The sequence below is a fragment of the Podarcis gaigeae genome (assembly GCF_964106915.1).
Source record: "Podarcis gaigeae genome assembly, chromosome: 13".
NCBI classification, from domain to species: Eukaryota; Metazoa; Chordata; class Lepidosauria; order Squamata; family Lacertidae; genus Podarcis; species Podarcis gaigeae.
The window spans coordinates 51,760,366-51,781,252 of record NC_139689.1 but is presented as its reverse complement, the minus strand read 5'-3'; the positions used below and the strand labels follow the sequence as shown (position 1 = coordinate 51,781,252).

The following is a 20,887-nucleotide window of genomic DNA, read 5'->3' as shown; positions in this document are numbered from 1 at the left end:
CTTCCTCTCTGCTGGCTCTTAGCCAGCAACACATGGCTCGTCCTTAAAGAGGATGGAAGCCACAAGGTAGAAAGTCTGAGGTCTAGCTCAGACCTCTTTTATCTACTACTGTAACTACAAGATAAAGCCTGCCTTCAGGACAATACTGTGAACTGAATGTACCGTAAGTAAACTTTATCATTACTTTTAAAATAAGACTGTTGTGTCATTATTGTTTTTAATAGAGAACTAAAGGGGAAATTTAGGGACGCAGGTGGCGCTGTGGGTTAAACCACAGAGCCTAGGATTTGCCAATCAGAAGGTCGGCGGTTCGAATCCCCGCAACAGGGTGAGCTCCCGTTGCTCGGTCCCTGCTCCTGCCAACCTAGCAGTTCGAAAGCATGTAGTGCAAGTAGATAAATAGGTACCACTGTGGCGGGAAGGTAAACGGCGTTTCCATGCGCTGCTCTGGTTCGCCAGAAGTGGCTTAGTCATGCTGGCCACATGACCCAGAAGCTGTACGCCGGCTCCCTCGGCCAATAAAGCGAGATGAGCGCTGCAAGTTGGTCACGACTGGACCTAATGGTCAGGGGTCCCTTTACCTTTACCTAAAGGGGAAATTTACCAGGAACAATCCAATCTGGACAAGCCAGACTGGACTGCTTAACTTAAATGATTCTAACGAATTCATCAACTTGCTTCCAGCAGTGTGCAACGGAATGTGCTCTGCTGCTTGCTCACTAGCATTGAGTGAGAAGGGATAATATTTAATCAATATATCCTCTTTGGCTTTCCTCAACATTCCCACAGAATGCCTACTCAGAAGAGGTTCTGGGTGAGTGAAGAGAGGGGTTTAGAATGCAAGGACAGTGTGGCCAAGGACAGGTGGAATGGTTGTTAACAGTGTCGGGAATAGATGCTGAGGAGAGACCAGAAGGAGAGAAGAAGGATGAGAGTCAAGGCATTTGAAAGAAGAAGAAAAGGTGTGGATCTGGCTGAGCAGAAGCTGAAAGGAGCTCTGTTCACTACAGAGAGAGATAATTGACATCCTTGATAAGTCATAAAAAGTGTTTTAGGTTGGGTTTCTTTGTTTCCTCATTGCTTATAATTATTAATTAATTGCATTTGACTAGTTACAGTCACACAGCAGATCAGCCACTCCCTCATAGCTGTCAACGTTTCCCTTTTTTTAAAGGGAAATTCCCTTATTCTGAATAGGATTCCTCGCAAGAAAAGGGAAAAGTTGACAGCTATGCACTTCCTTTGCCCCCCCCCCCCCGTGCATCACCTGCACTCTCCCCAAATCTTCTCTGGGCACTCCCCAAACCTCTGGAGCAGATCTGTGGGGCAGGCGGAGGTCAAGCTCATGCAATGACTTCATTGGATTCACTGATTCCTATTTAAGATGCAACAGTGCGGGCCATGGAATAGGAACAAGTACCCTCTTTCCCTGTGGAGAAGTATGCCCATGGCTGAAGGAGGTCTGCAGGTACAGAAACCTCTTCTGCCCTTGGCACTCGGCCATCTGTGCTTTGACAGCAGCAGCAGCAACAGCAAAAAAGAACTTCTAGGGGCAGAGTGGAGCCAGTTAAGGGGGGGGTTAGATCCATTGGATCCCAAGCTATGAGGTAGATATGAAGGCAGGGGTGGAGGAAGGGGGGTGGTGGGGGTGGACCATCTCAGGTGTCACCACTGAGGGGCTGACAAAATGCCAGGCGGCACTCACCATGGAGCCTGCAGCGTGCCCGAGCCACACATCTCTCCTGGGAGTGACAAAGTGGCTTGGGTGCCCATAGGCTCCATGCTGCCCCAAACGGTCTGCCCGCTGCCTTCCCCTCAGCTGTAGGGTGGCTGAGGGGGAGGAGGCAGGCAGACTCCTTGGAGACCCCTTCCTTCCCTCTGCCCCAGTACCTGAGGGTCCTCACGTCTCTCCAGGGATTTGGCCAGAACAAGGTACACTTTGGGGGAAGGCTCCCTCCCTGCAAAAATAACAGAGCAACCAGCAAGCGCCTGGTTCCCAACCTGCTAGCATCAGACTGGCACATGAGGGAGGGGACACACGGAAAGGAAGCATTCCTGTAATATAGGGCACTCAATTGGCATTTCCACTTACCTGGAGTGGGAGCCTTTCCCCCCTTGTTCTGGCCGGCCTCTCGCCTAAGGAAGAAACAAGCTCCATTGGTCTGATTGGTTGGAGGAATTCCAGATAAATATACAGTGCTGCCTCGCAAGACGAAATTAATCCGTTCCGCGAGTCTCTTCGTCTTGCGGTTTTTTTGTCTTGCGAAGCACGGCTATTAACGGCTTAGCAGCTTAGCGGCTAAGCGGCTTAGTGGCTATTAGCGGCTATTAGCGGCTTAGCAGCTATTAACGGCTTAGCGGCTTTAAGAAAAACGAAACAAACTCGCAAGAACTCGCAAGACGTTTCGTCTTGCGAAGCAAGCCCATAGGGAAATTCGTCTTGCGGAACGACTCAAAAAATGGAAAACTCTTTCGTCTTGCGTGTTTTTCGTCTTGCGAGGCATTCGTCTTGCGAGGTACCACTGTATAGATAATAACATGTATCTCTTTTATTCTAAGGTTCATTATGGTAGCTGAGACTACTGGTTGCTGTTGGCTAGAATCTCAGGAAGGACATTTTCATGGGATGCAGAAATTAGAGAAAAATATGAGCTAAGAAGGCAAGGAGAGCCACTTCTTCCCCTGGTCCAGTTCCACAGCATGTCAGCTTTTGTCTGAAGGAAAGAATGATGGAGGGGGGGGGCGCGCATTTCATCTCCACAGAAGCATTCCCAACCAGAGCCACATTGCCCAATGGCCAGAGCAGGAACCGGCCTATGGGTCCCGTGACAACAGATTAAAATGAATACTGTTTTCCGTAATAAAATTGGTTTATTAATATTGTTGGCTGGTAAAATCAAAAAGGTATCAGGAGATAATTTGCGAGAAGACCAGTGATATTTTGACTGCCACAGGTATTAATCTGGAACTGTGCCGAACCAAGGGCGAACTTTGGGCTCTCAAATGTCAACAGAGCCCTGTACGACCATAAGATTCGGCACGCCCCCTTTGTTCTCCAGCATTGTTTTGGCACTCTCTGCAGCGCGGTGCTCAGGGTGAGCACACTGGTCGTGCCATCCTAAAACTGTCCCGGCCCAGTCTTGGCATATGGGGTTGGCATGGGAGAGAATCACCCCCCATGTCCTGCCCAGGTGGACCACAGAGAAACCCTCCCCGTAAAACTATAGGAATATCAAAATCAGGCCTTCCTCCTCCAGCTGGCAAGGTGACCAGGAAACACTTCCTCTGCCACAGAAGGTCCCAGCATACCTGCACATTTGGGGTTTCCCCATGGTGCTGCTGGGCTGCTGCTTGGCCGGAGCCTTTCCCAAACCATGGCCCTGCAAAGGAAGAAGGACATTGTATTATCCTGGCACAGGCATCCACTCTAGGGGACAGGGGTCCTGTGGGCCCTCCCCAATGATTTTCCTCTGGGGCACAGTCCCCTCAATGTCTTCTCTCCCCTCCATCTGCCTTCCCAGCTTCCTTCCTGCTCCCCCCCCGCTATATCCCTCCTCTTGCGTGGCACATAGTAGCTCAGCAGCAGCACAGGGGAAGGCAAGCCAGCGGAGGCAGGGCCCTCCTGCGGTGGGGACATAGGGCCCCAGAGGGGCCTGCCCCCAAACTACAGTGGAGACAACCTGAGCGCTGGTGAGGGTGCCTGGCCAGCTGACTCAGGGAAGGAGAGGGGCAGAACAAGCCCCCCTGCCATGCTGCCCATGCCCACGTCACCACTGGCTGCCAACGATCACTGCTCCTGCCTGGGCACATAATGGCCCAACCCTGGCTTGGAAGGAGGGGGCGAAGGGCTGGGGAGAGATGGGCCTGCTCTCCACCACCCAACCCTGTTTCGCTCAGGTTGGCACCACAACCTCCTGGCACATGTGAGGAATAAATTTCCTATGGAATTAACATACCACAACTTCCACAGCGGCCTCCCCTTCTGCCATTTCTTCATCTTCTTCTTTGGAGATCACTCGTAGCCGAGTAAGATTGTCTTCCATAAACACGGTTTTAACAATGAGTCCGTAAGTGACTGTGGAGGCCAATTCTGGATCCACACGTCCTTCCACAGTGGGGACATTGGTTCCCGGGTGGGAGTTGATCACAGTGTGGATTTGCCAAGCGTGCCTTCCTCTTAGCACGTTTCTCCCTTGCGTCCTGAGTTCGAGTGTCTTCAAAACCCATGACACCTTTGGTAAAGGCTGTTCTCCAACTGGAGCGCTCGCAAGCCAGTGTTTCCCAGTTGTCAGTGTTTATACTACATTTTTTTTAGATTTGCCTTGAGATAGTCTTTAAACCTCTTTTGTTGATCACCAGCAATACACTTTCCATTTTTAAGTTTGGAATAGAGTAGTTGCTTTGGAAGAGGATCATCAGGCATCCACACAACATGGCCAGTCCAACGAAGTTGATGTTGAAGAATCATTGCTTCATCGCTGGTGATCTTTGCTTCTTCCAGTACACTGATATTAGTTCACCTGTCTTCCCAAGTGATGTGTAAAATTTTTCAGAGACACTGTTGATGGACTCTTTCAGGGAGTTTGAGATGACATTTATAAGTGGTTCATGTTTCACAGACATATAGTAAGGTTGGTAGTACCTTTGTAGTACTTTGTAAACAAGCATTTTGGTTTCCCTGCGAATGTCCCGGTCCTCAAACACTCTGCACTTCAGTCGGGAGAAAGCCACACTCACAGAACTCAGGTGATGCTGGATTTTGGCACCAGTGTTGGCCCTTGTGGAAAGATAACTTCCTAGGTAGGAGACGTGATCGACATTTTTCTTCATGGCGCCACAGCTGCCTGGCTTAGGATCTGGGAGACAGAAAGGAAAATAAAAACAGAGGAAGATGTTACAGATGGGAAATGTCGGGGACATAAACTCAGAGACCCTGGCTTATGTTTCGCAGCAGGACTCAGCTGCTTCCCAGGTGCTTGGAGAGGGTGGTGCGAGGCATCTGGGCATTAGCAGTACAAACCAAGCCCTGGCTCTGTGGCTCACCTGAATTCAGGGAACTCTGTTCCCAGGCAGCTGGCAGAGCCCCTCTTTGTCACATGCCCCTGGGGATATCAACTGTCCTACTGATCCTAAGCCCAGCTTCAGGTCCCCCACCAAGAGCCCCCTTCTTAGAACCCACCACTCTCAACACTCTCAACTGCCTCCCTCCAACATTCGAACTCCCTTTCCAAGCTTCCTCCAATCTTCTCTCTCCACCAGAATTCCTCTCTCTCTCTCTCTCTCTCTCTCTCTCTCTCTCTCTCTCTCTCTCTCTTCCTCCCTCCCTCCCTGCTTGACATTCCCTTTGGAATTACCTTAGTTACAACATTACACACAATCATAGCTGTCAACCTTCCCCTTTTTGGCAGGAAATTCCCTTATTCCAGCGCTGTTTCCCGCTGCTTCCCACTGCTATCCCGGATTGTTAGATATCCCGTAGACTGTCCCAGGGACAGGAGAGGCTGCTGATCCCTTATTTTCAAATCTGAAAGTTGACAGCTATGCACAGAATATTGTTATAGATTGAGGGGGAACCCACTAAACCCTAGAGATTAATAAATGGTAGGGTTTGGGATTATTTGGAAGGGAGAAATACAAGCTACAGAGGACTTCCTGGGCTAGCCTATGCAAAAGGACCTGGCCAAGCAAAGGGCCTTTAAGAAACAATTCAAGGCCTTGGAGAGCCTAACTGGAAATGCAAAGTAAGTCCTTCTCCCTTGCCCTGCGGTGTGAACAGGCGGGGGATTTGAAAGGGGGCCAGGATCAGGGGCAGAGGCAGAGGAAGGGGGTGCGGTGGGGGTGGGCCACCCTAGGTGTCACCACTGTGGGGGTTGACAACATGCCGGGCGACACCGCAGGGCCTGCAGCGCGCCCGAGCCATGTGTCTCTCCTGGGAGTGACGTGGTGGCTTGGGCACCTGCAGGCTCCACGCTACCCCAAACGGTCCTCCCGCAGCCTCCCCCCCAGCTGTAGGGCGGCTGAGGGGGAGGAGGCAGGCAGACTCCTCAGAGGCCCTGCAGAGCATCCTGCCCCAGTTCGCCCCACCCCACGGGTGGCTGGCCCCGCCCCTGGGCACAGGGCACGCGCACTGCCCCAGGCGCATGATCAGCTTGCTCTGCCACTGTATGAAGGGGGGTGGATTTCCCCTTATGTGACCAGCCTCCGCCTCTGAAGAGGGCTGTCAAGGAGGACCTGTATTTCTGTGAACAAAAAGCACAGGATTAGGGTCAAAATAACACACATGATGTAAAGGAAGTGACTACAGTCATACTTCGGGTTAAAGTGGCTTCAGGTTGAGGGTTTTCAGGTAGCGTTCCGCAGTGACCCAGAAGTAACAGAATGGGTTACTTCCAGGTTTCGCCGCTCGCGCATGCGCAGACTCTCAAAATGATGTCATGCGCATGCGCAGAAGCGGCGAATCGCAACCCGCACATGCGCAGACGCGAGAAGAGCAGATTTTTGTGGAATGTGGGAAAGAGTATGACTGGGTTCAGGAGAGGCAAGAGCTACATCATGTGCCTGCAAGCCATATGGCAAGATGGACGTTGATAACAATGGAGGAGTTTAGCTACTGTCTCTTAGCATCTGATTTGTGTATTTTAAAGCAAGCATGCCGGTGATGCTTTTGCAAAACAATCCAGACTAATTAGCATCTAACAAATGGCTGGGAAACAGCTGTTATTTACAGAAAATGACAGACAGGAACTTATGGAGCATAGTTCCAAAAACAGAAATAGTTTCATTTCATTTCATTTTTTTAAAAACCCAATACAGTATACTTATGAGGCAAAACCATATTTTTCAAGAGGGACATATATTTTATAAAGCAGAAAGGCAATTTAAATAATCTTTGAGATCAACAGGTTGCCGTTGGAGACAGAGCTTTATCAAGAAGAAGTGCAAAATATTTTATATTGTTGCAGGGTGGGGGTCAGTCTGGATGATATCCATTGGCTCCATCCAGGCCTGTGATTTTGTATCTGTTGGGGTGTTAATTCTGCAAACCTCTCCATCCTATGCTCAGGTTGCATATATTTGTATAGAAAAAGACACCATAGTTTCTATCGACCCTTAATTCCAAGGAAACCAAACCCAGGGCTCCATGAAGTCTGTCTCCTCTCAGAGACTGGGGTGCACACAATGTTATTAGGGCCAAACAAGATATAATCGGAGCAGACAAAAATCAGGAAACCAATGGGTACCCCAGTCACATCTGGCTTGGCCCTAAGAGTGTTGTGTGCACCCCAATCTCTGAGTGGGGAGAGACTTCAGGTGGGCCGGAGCCATTTGCTTGCTGCTTTTGTCTGCCCCTTTCACATAAGAAGCCATCTCCAGGCTTGAGGGGGTCAAAGTGTCTTCCTACGTTGGTGGGGCCTCAGCTGCAGGCCCACCTACTAGCATTGGTGGGAAGCTACAAGCTGCCATTATACATTTCCCACAATACCATAGCTGTCAACTTTCAGATTTGAAAATAAGGCATCAGCAGCCTCATCTGTCCCTGGGACAGTCTACGGGATATCTAACAATCTGGGATAGCAGTGGGAAGCAGCGGGAAATGGCGCCGGAATAAGGGAATTTCCCGCAAAAAAAGGGAAGGTTGACAGCTATGCACAATATCCCTGAGATTGTGTCTCTTTGGGGCACTGTGGGAAATATAAAATGGTGGGTTGCCTACTGTGACGTTAACATATGAGAGTGCTGGAGGTGAAATAGTTAAACAGGTTACCCAATCAGGACCCAGGGAGTGGAGTCAGAGGGACTATAAAACCAACTCTGGGAGGGGTGAAGGGCAGAGTTCGTTGGGAGTTGGCTGGTTGGTTGGAGTGGGAGTGAATTGGGATAGAGTCTGTGGGTAGGTTGAGTTAGTGTAGCGAAATAAGCTGAGCCAGGAATAGTTAGGAACTAGGAAGACAAGGAAATATCTGAGAGGTGGTTTAGTGAGTGAGAGCAGGTAGCAGAAGTTACAGGTCTGGATAGGCACCCCATGATTGTAATTGACCAATACCGTTTATGAAACCACACGTTTGTTAAACTGCAATAAATAAACAAAAGTTTATGTTCCAGTTTAACCCTGACTGGACTGGGTATTGTACCAGGGTAGGGCCCGGGTGGTAGCAGCGAGAAATAAGGTGGTGGCACAGGGATCAATAGACAACGAAATGTCCAGGGACCCTGTGTGATCACCACACCTACCCAGTCATCTGGTTTGGGGCCACGAGCAGATTTCAAAGGGCCCTGGGGCCCTCACAGTTTCCCAAGGGTGCCAAGTTGCTAATGCCAGGCCTGAGCTGGATTTCTAAAGGGTACACGGAGAGCTGAGCTGAACTCTTCCCTGCCTCGCTGCCCCAATGCTCTGTACTTGAAGCAGTTGTCTCACCAGCCCAACCACACTTCCAATATCAGAGCCAGATTGAGAGAAAAGGGGATGTGGTCAGAGAGGGTGAGGTGCAGGAGTGGGGAGATTCATCTTCTGTTACATAAATTATTCCCTCTGCTGTGTTATGCTCAAGCAACCCTGCAGCAAGGAAGTGGTCCTTAGTGTTGATGCTAACATGCTACTATAGACCTGCACAATTTTTGATACACTAAGCCAAACACAGCACAGAGTCCAGCAATATCGTATTATGGCCTCTCAGATGCTTGGCAACTCCCAGGAGATTTATGGGCATGTGTGCTGTGTTTGGCAAGTCACAAGCTGCAGCCGGCTCGACAAGCAGAAGTAATTGAAATGATCGCCCAACCCATTCAGAAGGCTAGCAGCAGGTAATGGCAGATTAACACACGGAATATAAAGTAGCCTATTAAAGGCCAATTAAGCACCTGAAATCATATTAGAGGCTATTCACTTCAAGCCTTTCCCAGCTTAACCTTGCCAGCAAAATCCATATGCATTCAGAAAGCAAAATGCAGAGGTTTGCGGGGGGGGGGGGGGTGAGTGTTAACAAGACAACTCCAGCACTAGAGGGGGAAAGAGATAGAGAGGCGCAGAGGGGTGGATGGGTATTGTTGGAGAGGAAGAGGCTTGCAGGGCTAAAGGGCATGATTTTGACCTAAAGCTTCTTCTGGAGAAGAACCAAGAGTCATCTATGTTCTGGATGGGGCAGAAGGACAGAACTTCCAATAGCCCAAAGAATTAACTTTCCCAACTCCAAAACTACTCAGTGCAGTGCAAGAGGCAGTGCCGTCCTTACCTCAGGGGGTCAAATATTCCTGATGAGTCAGTAAACAAAATCAGTTATTTATGCTGTGCCGTTGTTAGGGTGTTGATCTGTGAACCCCTCCATTGCAGGCTTAGGTTGTATATATGTATAAATAAACCATATATCATAAAGACACCACAGTCTTCTGTGCCTCATTCCAAAGTACCCCTGGAATGTTCCATCGCTCAGAGATTGGGGTGGCATGCAACAATACCAATAAAACAATAAAATGGCCCATTAACTAAAAGCTGTCGTTTCCCAAAAGTCTATTGGAACAAGAAAGTCTTCAACTGCCAGCGGAAGGGCAACAAGGAGGGAGCCAGGCTAACTTGGGAGAGTTCCAAAGTGGAAGGAGCCACCACCGAGAAGGCCATCTCCTGCATCCCCACCAAGCAGACCTCTGAGGGTGGCAGGACTGAGAGAAGGCCCTCCCCCAAAGATCTCAAACCAGGACAGGTTTGTATGAGGAAGTGCAGTATTTCAGATACGGCATTATCTTAATAGCATAACAGTGAATTCCCCCCATGATCTATTCAAAATGCCACATAATACAGGAAGCAGCATTCACACACCAGCACTGGTTTTTAACTTTTAAAAAGTGAATCCCCTCTAACCTGAGAGAGCAGAGTATCAAGTATCGTATTAAATAAATAGACCATGTTTCTCAAGCCAATCACGGCACTTGCACAGGTTCTTCCCTAAGTTCCTGTTATTCCTTCTTGCCTCTGTGTCTTCCCCCTCTAAACAGATGCTAACCTTCACTGTTTCCTCTTCTTCCTGTTGATATGCCAAGGGAAACATAAAACGTGAAGTAGCGACTAGCTTCTTTATTGGCAAACACCGTGGAAAATAATCTGGAGGAGGGATCTAGCATGTCTGTAGGCAAAGCTGACTTGTGCAGTCCAGCTGTTTTTGAGGGTTAATGCTTTCCCTTCACCCTGCAGTGGCTACAGTTGTCAGAGTTCATGGTTTGACCTCAAGTGTCAAGTTTTTAGGCCCAGTTTTTTTGCAAAAGAAAAATGCTTGCACAAATGTGTGTATTAGAGAAAACTGTGTACAGAAATATTCTAGAGGTGCGAGTACCTCTCAAAATACTGCTCTGACAAAACACAATGCCTGAATCGTGCTGATTTTTCATCCTTCCCAAAATTATTTTAAGTAAGAAGACACTGCGAAATAAGGTGCTTCAGTTTTAGTAAAGGTAAAGGGACCCCTGACCATAAGGTCCAGTCGTGGCCGACTCTGGGGTTGCGGCGCTCATCTCGCTTTATTGGCCGAGGGAGCCGGCGTACAGCTTCCGGGTCGTGTGGCCAGCATGACTAAGCCACTTCTGGCGAACCAGAGCAGCGCACAGAAACGCCGTTTACCTTCCTGCCTATTTATCTACTTGCACTTTGATGTGCTTTCAAACTGCTAGGTTGGCAGGAGCAGGGACTGAGCAACGGGAGCTCACCCCATCGTGGGGATTCGAACCACTGACCTTCTGATTGGCAAGTCCTAGACTCTGTGGTTTAACCCACGGTGCCACCCGCATCCCTTTCAGTTTTAGTAGCAGATTTAAAAATTCTTGGGCTTCATGGCAGGGCTGGAGTTTCCCTATTTGTCGCAGGGGCATTTTAGACCTCTCCTTTACCATGGAAGCCAGTAGACTTGGCTGAAAGTGAACATTCACAGTTTAGATTAAAATAGTGGAGAACTATTAAAGAAGCTGGGAAATGCTCCTGTGTGATTGACAAACACTCAAGGACACACGCTGCTCCTCATCTGCAGCTAAGCCGTTGCTCGCTCTCACTTTGCCAGCAAAGGTCTTACCTCATTACACACGGCTGCAGCCTGCAGTGATAAAAGTTGGTCAAAACCCGTACAGTTCATCCAAGCTATTAATGGAAACTGTAGCTGGAAAGTTTGGACTTGCGTCTCTGGAGCTTAGTTTGTAATTAGCAGTACTTAGATAATGTGCTGCAAATCCTCCTAATAAATTATCTGGGGCTGCACTTTGTGAAAACCACAGATTGACGTGGAAGCCTCTTTCCCTGCAGTGTAGTTGCTTATTATACAAAACTGAGCAGGCTGCAAAATTGCAAGGAACACAGCCAGGCGGATGGATGCCTTTTTATAAGGCTGTATATGAAACTGGAAATCCAGTTGTCATGACGGCTATATGCTGCTTCCAGAATCAGAAGCACCACACAGGGCCATCTTACCCATAGAGGGTAGTGGCGCTGGGCGCCAGGGTGCCAAGTTCTGGAGGGCACCAGGGAAGAGGCAGAGGCTGGATGCGGCCAGTGGCGTAACGTGGGTTGTCAGCACCCGGGGCAAGGCAAGTAATTTGTGCCCCCTAACCCATGGATTTGCGCCCCCTAACCCGTGGATTTGTGCCCCCAACCCTAACCCCCAGATGTTGCGCCCGGTGCGGCCGGCCCCCTGCACCCCCACGCTACGCCACTGGATGCGGCGCCTCCCAGCATCAGTTTGCTGCCATCACCTGCCTCCGCCATGCAGTGCCAAAGCAGCGCTGCTCCCGGAGCCTCCGTCCGCCATGGCCACTGCGGCACAAAGAGGCCAGCTGAGCCGGGAGGCGCCGTGTCCAGTCTCCACCTCTTCCCCACTGGAGGAGCCACCCTCCAACCACTGCCTGCCTCCTCCAGCTCCGCCGGCATCACCATCCTCCCTAAAAAACTCTGGGAAATGGGGGGGTGTGCCGGAGAGAGCTTTGCACCACGGCGCCAGATATGCTTAAGACGGCCCTGGCACCACACCTCTGAATACTTGTCACTGGAGGACATCAGTGGCCAGGGCTGGCTCAAGGCAGTTTGACACCTGTGGTGAACCACAAAATAAAGCCCCTTCCTGGCCAGGAAAGTAGGGATGAGTGAAGATCTACATCAGGAACAAGCAGAGAATAAAGATTTACATCAGGAACAAGGGTTCCCAGTGCTTCGCGAGGCACCGGAAGTTGTGGTGTGGGTGCTGAGTACCCACAATGTTGTTGTGGGTACTTGGGCACCAAGAGCCTCCTACAGTTGGCTCCCCTGGAAGGTCCCTGATTCAAATCCTCCACATCTCCTGGCAAGGTTGGGAATACGCCTTGCCTTCAGTGCTCTGTTAAAAGGACTGATCCTGAATGAAGTTATTCCCGAACCCTGTTAAAAGGACTGATCCTGAATGAAGTTATTCCCGAACCTTTGGGCCTCACAAGTCTCTACTAAGAGTTGGCAGCTTTCTTAAGGCATTAAACAAGTATAACTATAATACATTAAAATTTGTAAGGCAGATGGTAACTATTTAAAAATAATTAAATTTGCAAGCTGGTCCTGCGTCTCACTAAAAAAAAGTCAACAACACGAAATGGGAAACTCTGATATTATAGCTTCAATATGTTCTCATTCTTGGTCTCATTCTCATCCCATACAGCATAAAGCTGCAAATGTCAAGGCCTCTCTGAATAGCACCGGTGGAGCCCGGCAATTTTTTCTCCTAGAATGGCCAGAGGAAAACCATGTCCTGTCTTTCGAATAGTAGCATAGTTACACACCACCCCAGTCTTCTCTGAGCAGCTACACAAGATTCCAGGCATCACATTCGCTCCCCTGGGGGTGTTTCACAAAGGAGGATAGCGTCCTTAAGAAATATGGTTTATTTCACGCATATTTTAAACTTGGGCTTTGATGGAGAGAGAGTTCACAGCATCTCAAGAGGCACTTGTCCTTCCCAGCAGTGCTGCTGCTATATCCAGGTTTTCCACTTGGATATCTGCAGGAAAGTCAATGGATTGCTCTAAGTGCCTTTGCTTTTAGGAAGTGCGGTTGTGGACTGGGTGTGCACCTGAAAGTTGTAATAGAAACACAGGAAACTGCTTCAGGTCAGACTACTTGTCCATCAAACCCATTGGTCCTTCATATCGCCTGGTACTTGGTTCTTTTAACTGGATATGCATGATCTGATGAAGAAGAGCTGGTGTCAGGAACTGGTGTGGGCTGAGTGGTCCTGAGGGAAGCCTGGTTGTTCCTTCAGACAAGCCCCACAGAGAGCCCAACTGTGCTGGGCCCGGGGGTAACCCGAGAACCACAGTCCAGGTCTGGTCCAGAATCTGAAGGTTCCACTAGGAGTCAATCCGACAGGGTCAAGGCAGGAAACCAGGCAAGGACAGGTGCAGGATCTGGCATACAGCAATGTTGCTCCCACAACCTGGGGCAGGGTCTGACAGCCTTTTATCTTTGTCTGGGTAATGGCCGGTCCTGATCCCCAGGCGACTCACCTCCCAGTTTCGCCCAAAGGTGAGCACTCCTCCTGCGAGTACTCAGGTCTCTCCTTCTCTCAGACCTTAGTCTCTGCAGCTCGGGAGATGTTGGTGGGTTACTAGACCCAGAGGCCGCCTCAGCCTCCCCTGACCCAACTGGTAGTGGAGCAGCTGTAAGTGATGGCCCAGCTGAAGGCAATGAGGTAATCCCTGCATCTGGAGCCAGGGCAGGCTCAGGCCCCGGATTCGGCCCAGCTGGTGTTTGTTGCAGGGGAACCTGTGCAGACTGGGACTCTTCAGGATCAGGCCCCAGACTTGCTTCAGATGATGCGTGAGGCAAAGGATCCGGTGCAGACTGAGACTCCTCTGGTTCCGAGTCTGAGCCCGAGTCACAGGCCATCACACCGACCCTCTGCATCAGCCTGCCATTGGCCAGTTCGACAGGCTGACGTGGAGCAGGATTTCGAGCTAGGAACACGAGCCAAAGGAATAGACCCCTGACACACAATTCTGCATCATCCGGGGGAGGGGGGAGAGGTGCTGGTCATCCTGCAAAGCCGCCGCACCCCTAAAAGGAGGTAAGTGGACTTCTGCATTGAGCTCCAGTCCCTCTGCTTTCTTTCAATGAGATTAGCTCCACAGAGAGAGAAAAACATAGCAGTAAGTTTATGGCATCGTTTTACATAATCGTAAAACATTGGCAGTCCCTATAGGTTCTCCACAGACAGGTTTGTGGGGCTGGTGGGCACTGACGGAGGAAGAGGGGTGCGGGGGCAGTGCACCGCCCCCGGCAGTGCTATCCCGGTAGTGTGCCCTTGTGGCTGCTCCCCACCCGCGCTTTGCGCCATGCCCCAGGACATGTGCCATGCTCCTGCGGGTGGCATGCCACCCCCCCCCCGGGACACACACCACCACCCCCCGCCTGCTCTCTGCCCCCCAGTGCTGGAGCATTGGTCCCCCATCTCAATTGCTCAATTGTCTTGGATTGGTTGGTCCCTTTTGTGTGCTTTGGTAGGCACCTGTAAGAAAATGTCAGTCTCTGGAATCTTTTCTCAAAAGTGGAAGAGACAAGAGTGTGTGTAGTTGAATTTTTCATTTGTATTTTTGGAATAAGAGGAGCCGGGGCGAAAGGACTGAGGGACAAAAAAATCTGATATTAGTAGAGCAGTATATATTGCTTCCCAAGTACCTCATTTTCTTTCAAATATATTTTCAAAAGACCCTAGACATTTTTGTTGCACCTTTGCCATCTGTCTTTGATTATTTTCAGCTTATCTGTTATTTTAGTTGTCAGTAGGTGGAGGGCTACAGCCCAGTGTGTTCCATTCAGGCCATTTTTGGAACTAATTTTATCTTTGTATGAATCACCTTGGTATAATAAAAATTAGATGCAAAGGAAAATGAAAATAAATTCCAGAGGGAGAAGCTGATGACATATATTTTAAAAACAGAGTCATGAAGGTGAAGAGAACAATTATAGCAGGAGGGTAAAAAGACTTGTGTACTTGTTGGAAGAATGTACTTTTTGCTTATAAGAGTGAATGAATCAGATTTCTAAACCGATTCACACAAATGAGGCTTGCTTGAGTAAAGAAGATATCCTCAGATGTTACATAAGTATGCATTGCTTGAATACAGTTTAACATTTTGGCTAGTAAACTGACATTAAGCTACAGTTCCCCATTTCAGATGCAGTGGGGAGCTCTGGTTCAAGTTAACCAAAGCTGGTGTGACGAGGCTGGCATGCAAAGGGGGGAGGGCGTGGGTTCAATGTTTATTCCCAGTTTCGATGAATTAGAAAGTCAAAAATGTTGCATTCAAACTGTGCCATACAGTTTATGTTTTAGTGACCTGTTTACCACCACAACCCCAATAACTTTTCCGTTGTTAAGTACCCGCAGTTTAGATCCCATCAGCTTTTATGGGAAGTTTGGCTTTTGGCCTGTTTGATGCCTATTTTGCTCCAAGAGATCCTCTTGAAGGAGTGCAAGAGCTCGCCTTCAGCGCATAGCTGTCAACTTTCCCCTTTTCTTGCAAGGAATCCTATTCGAAATAAGGGAATTTCCCTTTAAAAATGGGAAACGCTGACAGTTATGCTTCAGTGTAACTTCCACCCTACTGCTGTGCAAGGCACTGAATGAGTGGTTACACCACCTTCCAGGGGACTGAGGTGTCTTCAGCCCCCTCAATATTTGTTGGTGTTGAGGGTGACCAGTGTGCAGCGTATGTGCTTGATGTCATGTGCAATGCGCAAGCACAACACATGGCACAGTTTTGGTGGCCCGTTCCTCCAGAGCACTTGGCCTCCTCCAGATGTCGCAACGTCGCACAGGCAGCATGCGCGACCTCACATGTGTGCGACCGTTGTCAGGACCCCTCAGCCTTGGGGGCAACCTGGCGCCTCTGCCACCTTCACCACCCCAGGCTTAGGATTACAAGCTTACTTGATCATAAACTGAACATAAGCCGTCAGCCCATACCGATTAACACAGTCTTAGGTCACATCTCCAACACACATTTAGTAAAGGTAAAGGACCATTAGGTCCAATCGTGGCGTATTCTGGGGTTGTGGCACTCATCTCACTTTATTGGCTGAGGGAGCTGGTGTACAGCTTCCGGGTCATGTGGCCAGCATGACTAAGCAGCTTCTGGCGAACCAGAGCAGCGCATGGAAAAGCCGTTTACCTTCCCGCTGAAGTGGTACCTATTTATCTACTTGCACTCTGAGGTGCTTTCAAACTGCTAGGTGGGCAGGAGCAGGGACCGAGCAACGGGAGCTCAGCCCATCGCGGGGATTCGAACCGCTGACCTTCTTTTTTTTAAAAAATATTTATTAAGATTTTATATAATAAAACAAACATCACAATCAAACAAACCAAAAAAAAAGACAATAAAAGAAAAACAACACAGTCCAACATGACAAAAAATACAATAAAAACATAAGAAGAAATAAAAGAGACAAAAAATACAAAGAAAAAAGAAAATCTAGTTTTTTGCTTATTATCTTTATAGCCCTCTTTCCTGACTTCCTCACGTCTCCCCTTTCTGTGTTCTCCTTTACACAATCAAGTTCAGCAATTCCTTACCCTCTTTCAAATCTTATTCAATATTATACATTTCAACCTATTATGTCTCCGATTTTTCCTTTCCTTTCCTTTTAAATCCATTTTTACATATTCTTTATAACTTAATCCCTTATATCACTTTGATAAGTTTCGACATAATTTTACTCTGGTCCTCTCATCCTTTTCTTTTAAAACATTTTTACATATTCCTTTTAACTATGTCACTAATGCCATGTTATCTTTATATCCAACATCATTTTAACATTCAAACATTTTACAATGTTTTTGGAGATATTCTTTGAACCTCTTCCAGTCCTCTTCCCCAGATCTTCTCCCAGATCTCGGATTCTGCCAGTCATTTCTGCCAATTCCATATAGTCTATCACTTGCATCTGCCATTCTTCCTGGGTGGGCAAATCTTGTGTCTTCCAATATTTTGCGATAAGTATCCTTGCTGCGGTTGTTGCATACATAAAGAATGTTCTGTCTTTCTTTGACACCACTTGACCGACAATGCCCAAAAGGAAGGCCTCTGGTTTCTTAAGAAAGGTATACTTAAATACCTTTTTCAGTTCATTATATATCATTTCCCAGAAAGCCTTGACCCTTGGGCACGTCCACCAAAGGTGAAAGAATGTTCCCTCAGTTTCTTTACATTTCCAGCATTTATTATCAGGCAAATGATAAATTTTTGCAAGCTTGACTGGGGTCATGTACCACCTGTATATCATTTTCATAATATTTTCCCTTTAGGCATTACATGCCGTAAATTTCATACCAGTGGTCCATAACTGTTCCCAGTCAGCAAACATAATGTTATGACCAATATCTTGCGCCCACTTAATCATAGCTGATTTGACCGTTTCATCCTGTGTGTTCCATTTTAACAGCAAGTTATACATTCTTGAAAGTATCTTAGTTTTAGGTTCTAACAATTCTGTTTCCAATTTTGATTTTTCTACCTGGAAGCCTATTTTTTTATCCAAATTATAGGCCTCTCTAATTTGATAATAATGCAACCAATCTCGCACTTTATCTTTTAGTTTCTCAAAACTCTGCAATCTCAGTGTGTCTCCTTCTTGTTCTAATATCTCCCAATATTTCGGCCACTTGGCCTCCATATTGAGTCTTTTCAGAGCCTTAGCTTCCATCGGTGATAACCACCTTGGAGTGTTGTTTTCTAATAAATCTTTATATCTTGTCCAGACATTAAACACTGCTTTCCTGACAATATGGTTTTTGAATGCTCTATGAGCTTTGACCTTGTCGTACCACAGATATGCATGCCACCCAAATGCATTGTTAAACCCTCCCAAGTCCAAAATATCAGTGTTCTCAAGAAGTAGCCAGTATTTCAACCAGCAGAATGCTGCTGATTCATAGTACAACTTCATGTCTGGCAGGGCAAACCCCCCTCTTTCTTTAGCATCAGTCAATATTTTAAATTTTATTCTGGGCTTTTTGCCCTGCCAGACAAATTTAGAAATATCTCTCTGCCACCTCTTGAAACAATCCATCCTGTCCACAATCTGCAAAGTTTGAAACAAAAACAACATTTTTGGCAATACATTCATCTTTATAGCAGCGATTCGGCCCAACAAGGAAAGCTTCAAATTTGACCAAATTTCTAAATCTTTTTTAACTTCTGACCAACATTTTTCATAATTATCTTTAAATAAATTCAGATTTTTAGCCATCATATTAATCCCTAGGTATTTCACTTTCTTAACCACATTTAAATCTGTCTCCTTCTGAAACCTTTCTTTTTCCATTATTGTCAATTTTTTCTCTAAAACCTTAGTTTTTTGCTTGTTTAATTTAAATCCTGCCACATGACCAAATTCTTGAATCAATTCTAGAACCCTTTTCGTACTAGATTCTGGCTCCTGTAATGTCAAAACTAGGTCATCTGCAAAGGCCTTAAGTTTATATTGTTTAGCTCTGACCTGAATTCCTTTAATCAACCGGTCCCTTCTGATCATATTCAAGAGCACCTCCAGGACCGAAATAAATAACAATGGAGAGATAGGGCAGCCCTGTCGTGTTCCTTTTTCAATTTTAAACTCTTCTGACACCACATTATTGACTATCAATTTTGCTTTTTGTTCTGAATAGATTGCTTCTATACTATTTTCAAACCCCCGTCCCCAGGTCGGAGCGAAACAATACAAACTTAAAGCCTTTGCAGATGACCTAGTTCTGACCCTGCAGGAGCCAGAATCTAGTACAAAAAGAGTATTACAATTGATTCAAGACTTTGGTCGGGTGGCGGGATTTAAACTAAATAAACAGAAAACTAAGGTGTTGGGAAAAAACTTGACAGATACAGAGTCAGAACAGTTTCAGAGAGAAACAGAACTAACTGTGGTTAAAAAAGTAAAGTACCTAGGGGTAAATATAACAGCAAAAAATCTGAGTCTGTTTAAGGATAACTATGAAAAATGTTGGTCGGAAATTAAGAGAGACTTGGACAGTTGGACAAAACTGAAGCTTTCTTTGTTAGGCCGAATTGCTGCTATTAAGATGAATGTATTGCCAAAAATGTTGTCTTTGTTTCAAACATTGCAGATTGTGGACAAGATGGAGTGCTTCCGGAAGTGGCAGAGAGATATTTCTAAATTTGTCTGGCAGGGCAAAAAGCCCAGAATTAAGTTTAAGATATTAACTGATGCGAAAGAAAGAGGGGGCTTTGCCCTGCCAGACCTAAAGCTGTACTATGAAGCCGCAGCTTTCTGCTGGCTAAAAGACTGGCTACTTCTCGAAGACACTGATGTACTGGACCTGGAAGATTTTAACAATGCTTTTGGTTGGCATGCATACTTATGGTATGACAAGGTTAAGATCAATAAGGCCTTTAAGAACCATATTGTCAGGAAAGCAGTATTTAATGTCTGGACAAAATACAAAGACTTATTGGAAAACAAAACTCCAAGGTGGCTTTCACCTCTGGAAGCTAAGGCCCGAAAAAGACCCAATATGGAAGCCAAATGGCCAAAATATTGGGAAATATTAGAAAAAGATGGAGACAATTGGAAATTGCAGAGTTTGGAGAAAATGAAGGATAAAGTGCGAGACTGGTTACATTATGCTCAGATTAAAGAAGTCTTTAAAAACGACAAAAAGTTAGGGTTCCAGGTGGAGAAATCGAAGTTGGAAACAGAATTGTTAGAACCAAAGACTAAGGTACTATCAAGAATGTATAACTTGCTGTTAAAATGGAATACACAAGACGAAATGGTTAAATCGGCTATGATAAAGTGGGCACAGGATATTGGGTATAACATTATGTTTGATGACTGGGAAAGGTTGTGGACCACTGGGTTGAACTTCACTGCATGTAATGCTCTGAAGGAAAATGTAATGAAAATGATATATAGATGGTACATGACCCCAGTTAAACTTGCCAAAATATACCATTTGTCTGAAAATAAATGTTGGAAATGTAAAGAAAGTGAAGGAACATTCTTTCACCTCTGGTGGACTTGCCCTAAAGTGCAGGCCTTCTGGGAAATGATATATAATGAGTTGAAAAAGGTATTTAAGTATACCTTCACCAAGAAACCAGAGGCCTTCCTTCTGGGTATTGTCAGTCAGAAGGTGCTAAAGAAGGACCGAACATTTTTATGTATGCAACAACGGCAGCAAGGATACTCATCGCTAAGAACTGGAAAACTCAAGATCTACCCACACTGGAAGAATGGCAGATGCAGCTGATGGACTATATGCAACTGGCCGAGATGACTGGCAGAATCCGAGACCTGGGAGAAGAGAGGATTGAAGAAGACTGGAAGAAATTTAAGATTTATTTACAAAAATATTGTAATTTGGTTGAATGTTAAGAAGGATGCTAGATCAAAATAACTGTCCACCACTAAATTAGATTTGAATTCGATGATAAGTGAGACTAAGGAAAATATAAACCTTTTGGAGAACTGCTAGACTGTATTTAAATGAGCGGATATAAGATTGTAAACAAGATGATAATTTGCTTGAAAAAACTTTTTAACGATGTAAGTGGGAGCGGGAGACGTGAGGGAGTCCAAAGAAGTGATGAAATTATGTTATGATACAAGTAATGTTGTTTATTATTTATGCATTTGTATTCAAAAATTTTAATAAATATTTTTAAATATATATATTTTCAAACCCCCGTCCCACTCCCATTCCCTTAAGATTTTTCTTCATAAAATTCCAAGAAATATTATCAAAGGCCTTCTCCGCATCAATAAAGATTAGAACTGCTCTTGTATTAGTGTTCATTTGCAATAACTCCAGAATATCGATAATGTTCCTTGTGTTGTCAGACAAATGTCTGCCTGGGAGAAAGCCTGCCTGGTCTTTGT

At 46.5% G+C, this 20,887-nt stretch overlaps 2 protein-coding genes across 2 annotated transcripts in view; one reads left to right on the top strand and one right to left on the bottom strand.

Annotated features, from left to right (window-relative positions):
• COBL (cordon-bleu WH2 repeat protein) overlaps nt 1-20,887 on the top strand; it is a 1,088,462-nt gene that overhangs the window by 339,005 nt on the left and 728,570 nt on the right. The gene's annotated exons all lie outside the window — the stretch shown is intronic.
• The window catches only part of LOC310830149 (uncharacterized protein), a 318,853-nt gene continuing 299,669 nt past the window's right edge, over nt 1,704-20,887 (bottom strand). Inside the window, exon 8 of the mRNA XM_083709809.1 lies at nt 1,704-1,958. Within this exon, the coding sequence (XP_083565935.1) occupies nt 1,816-1,958 (143 nt within the window). The 3' untranslated portion in view covers nt 1,704-1,815. The remainder of the gene's footprint in view (nt 1,959-20,887) is intronic.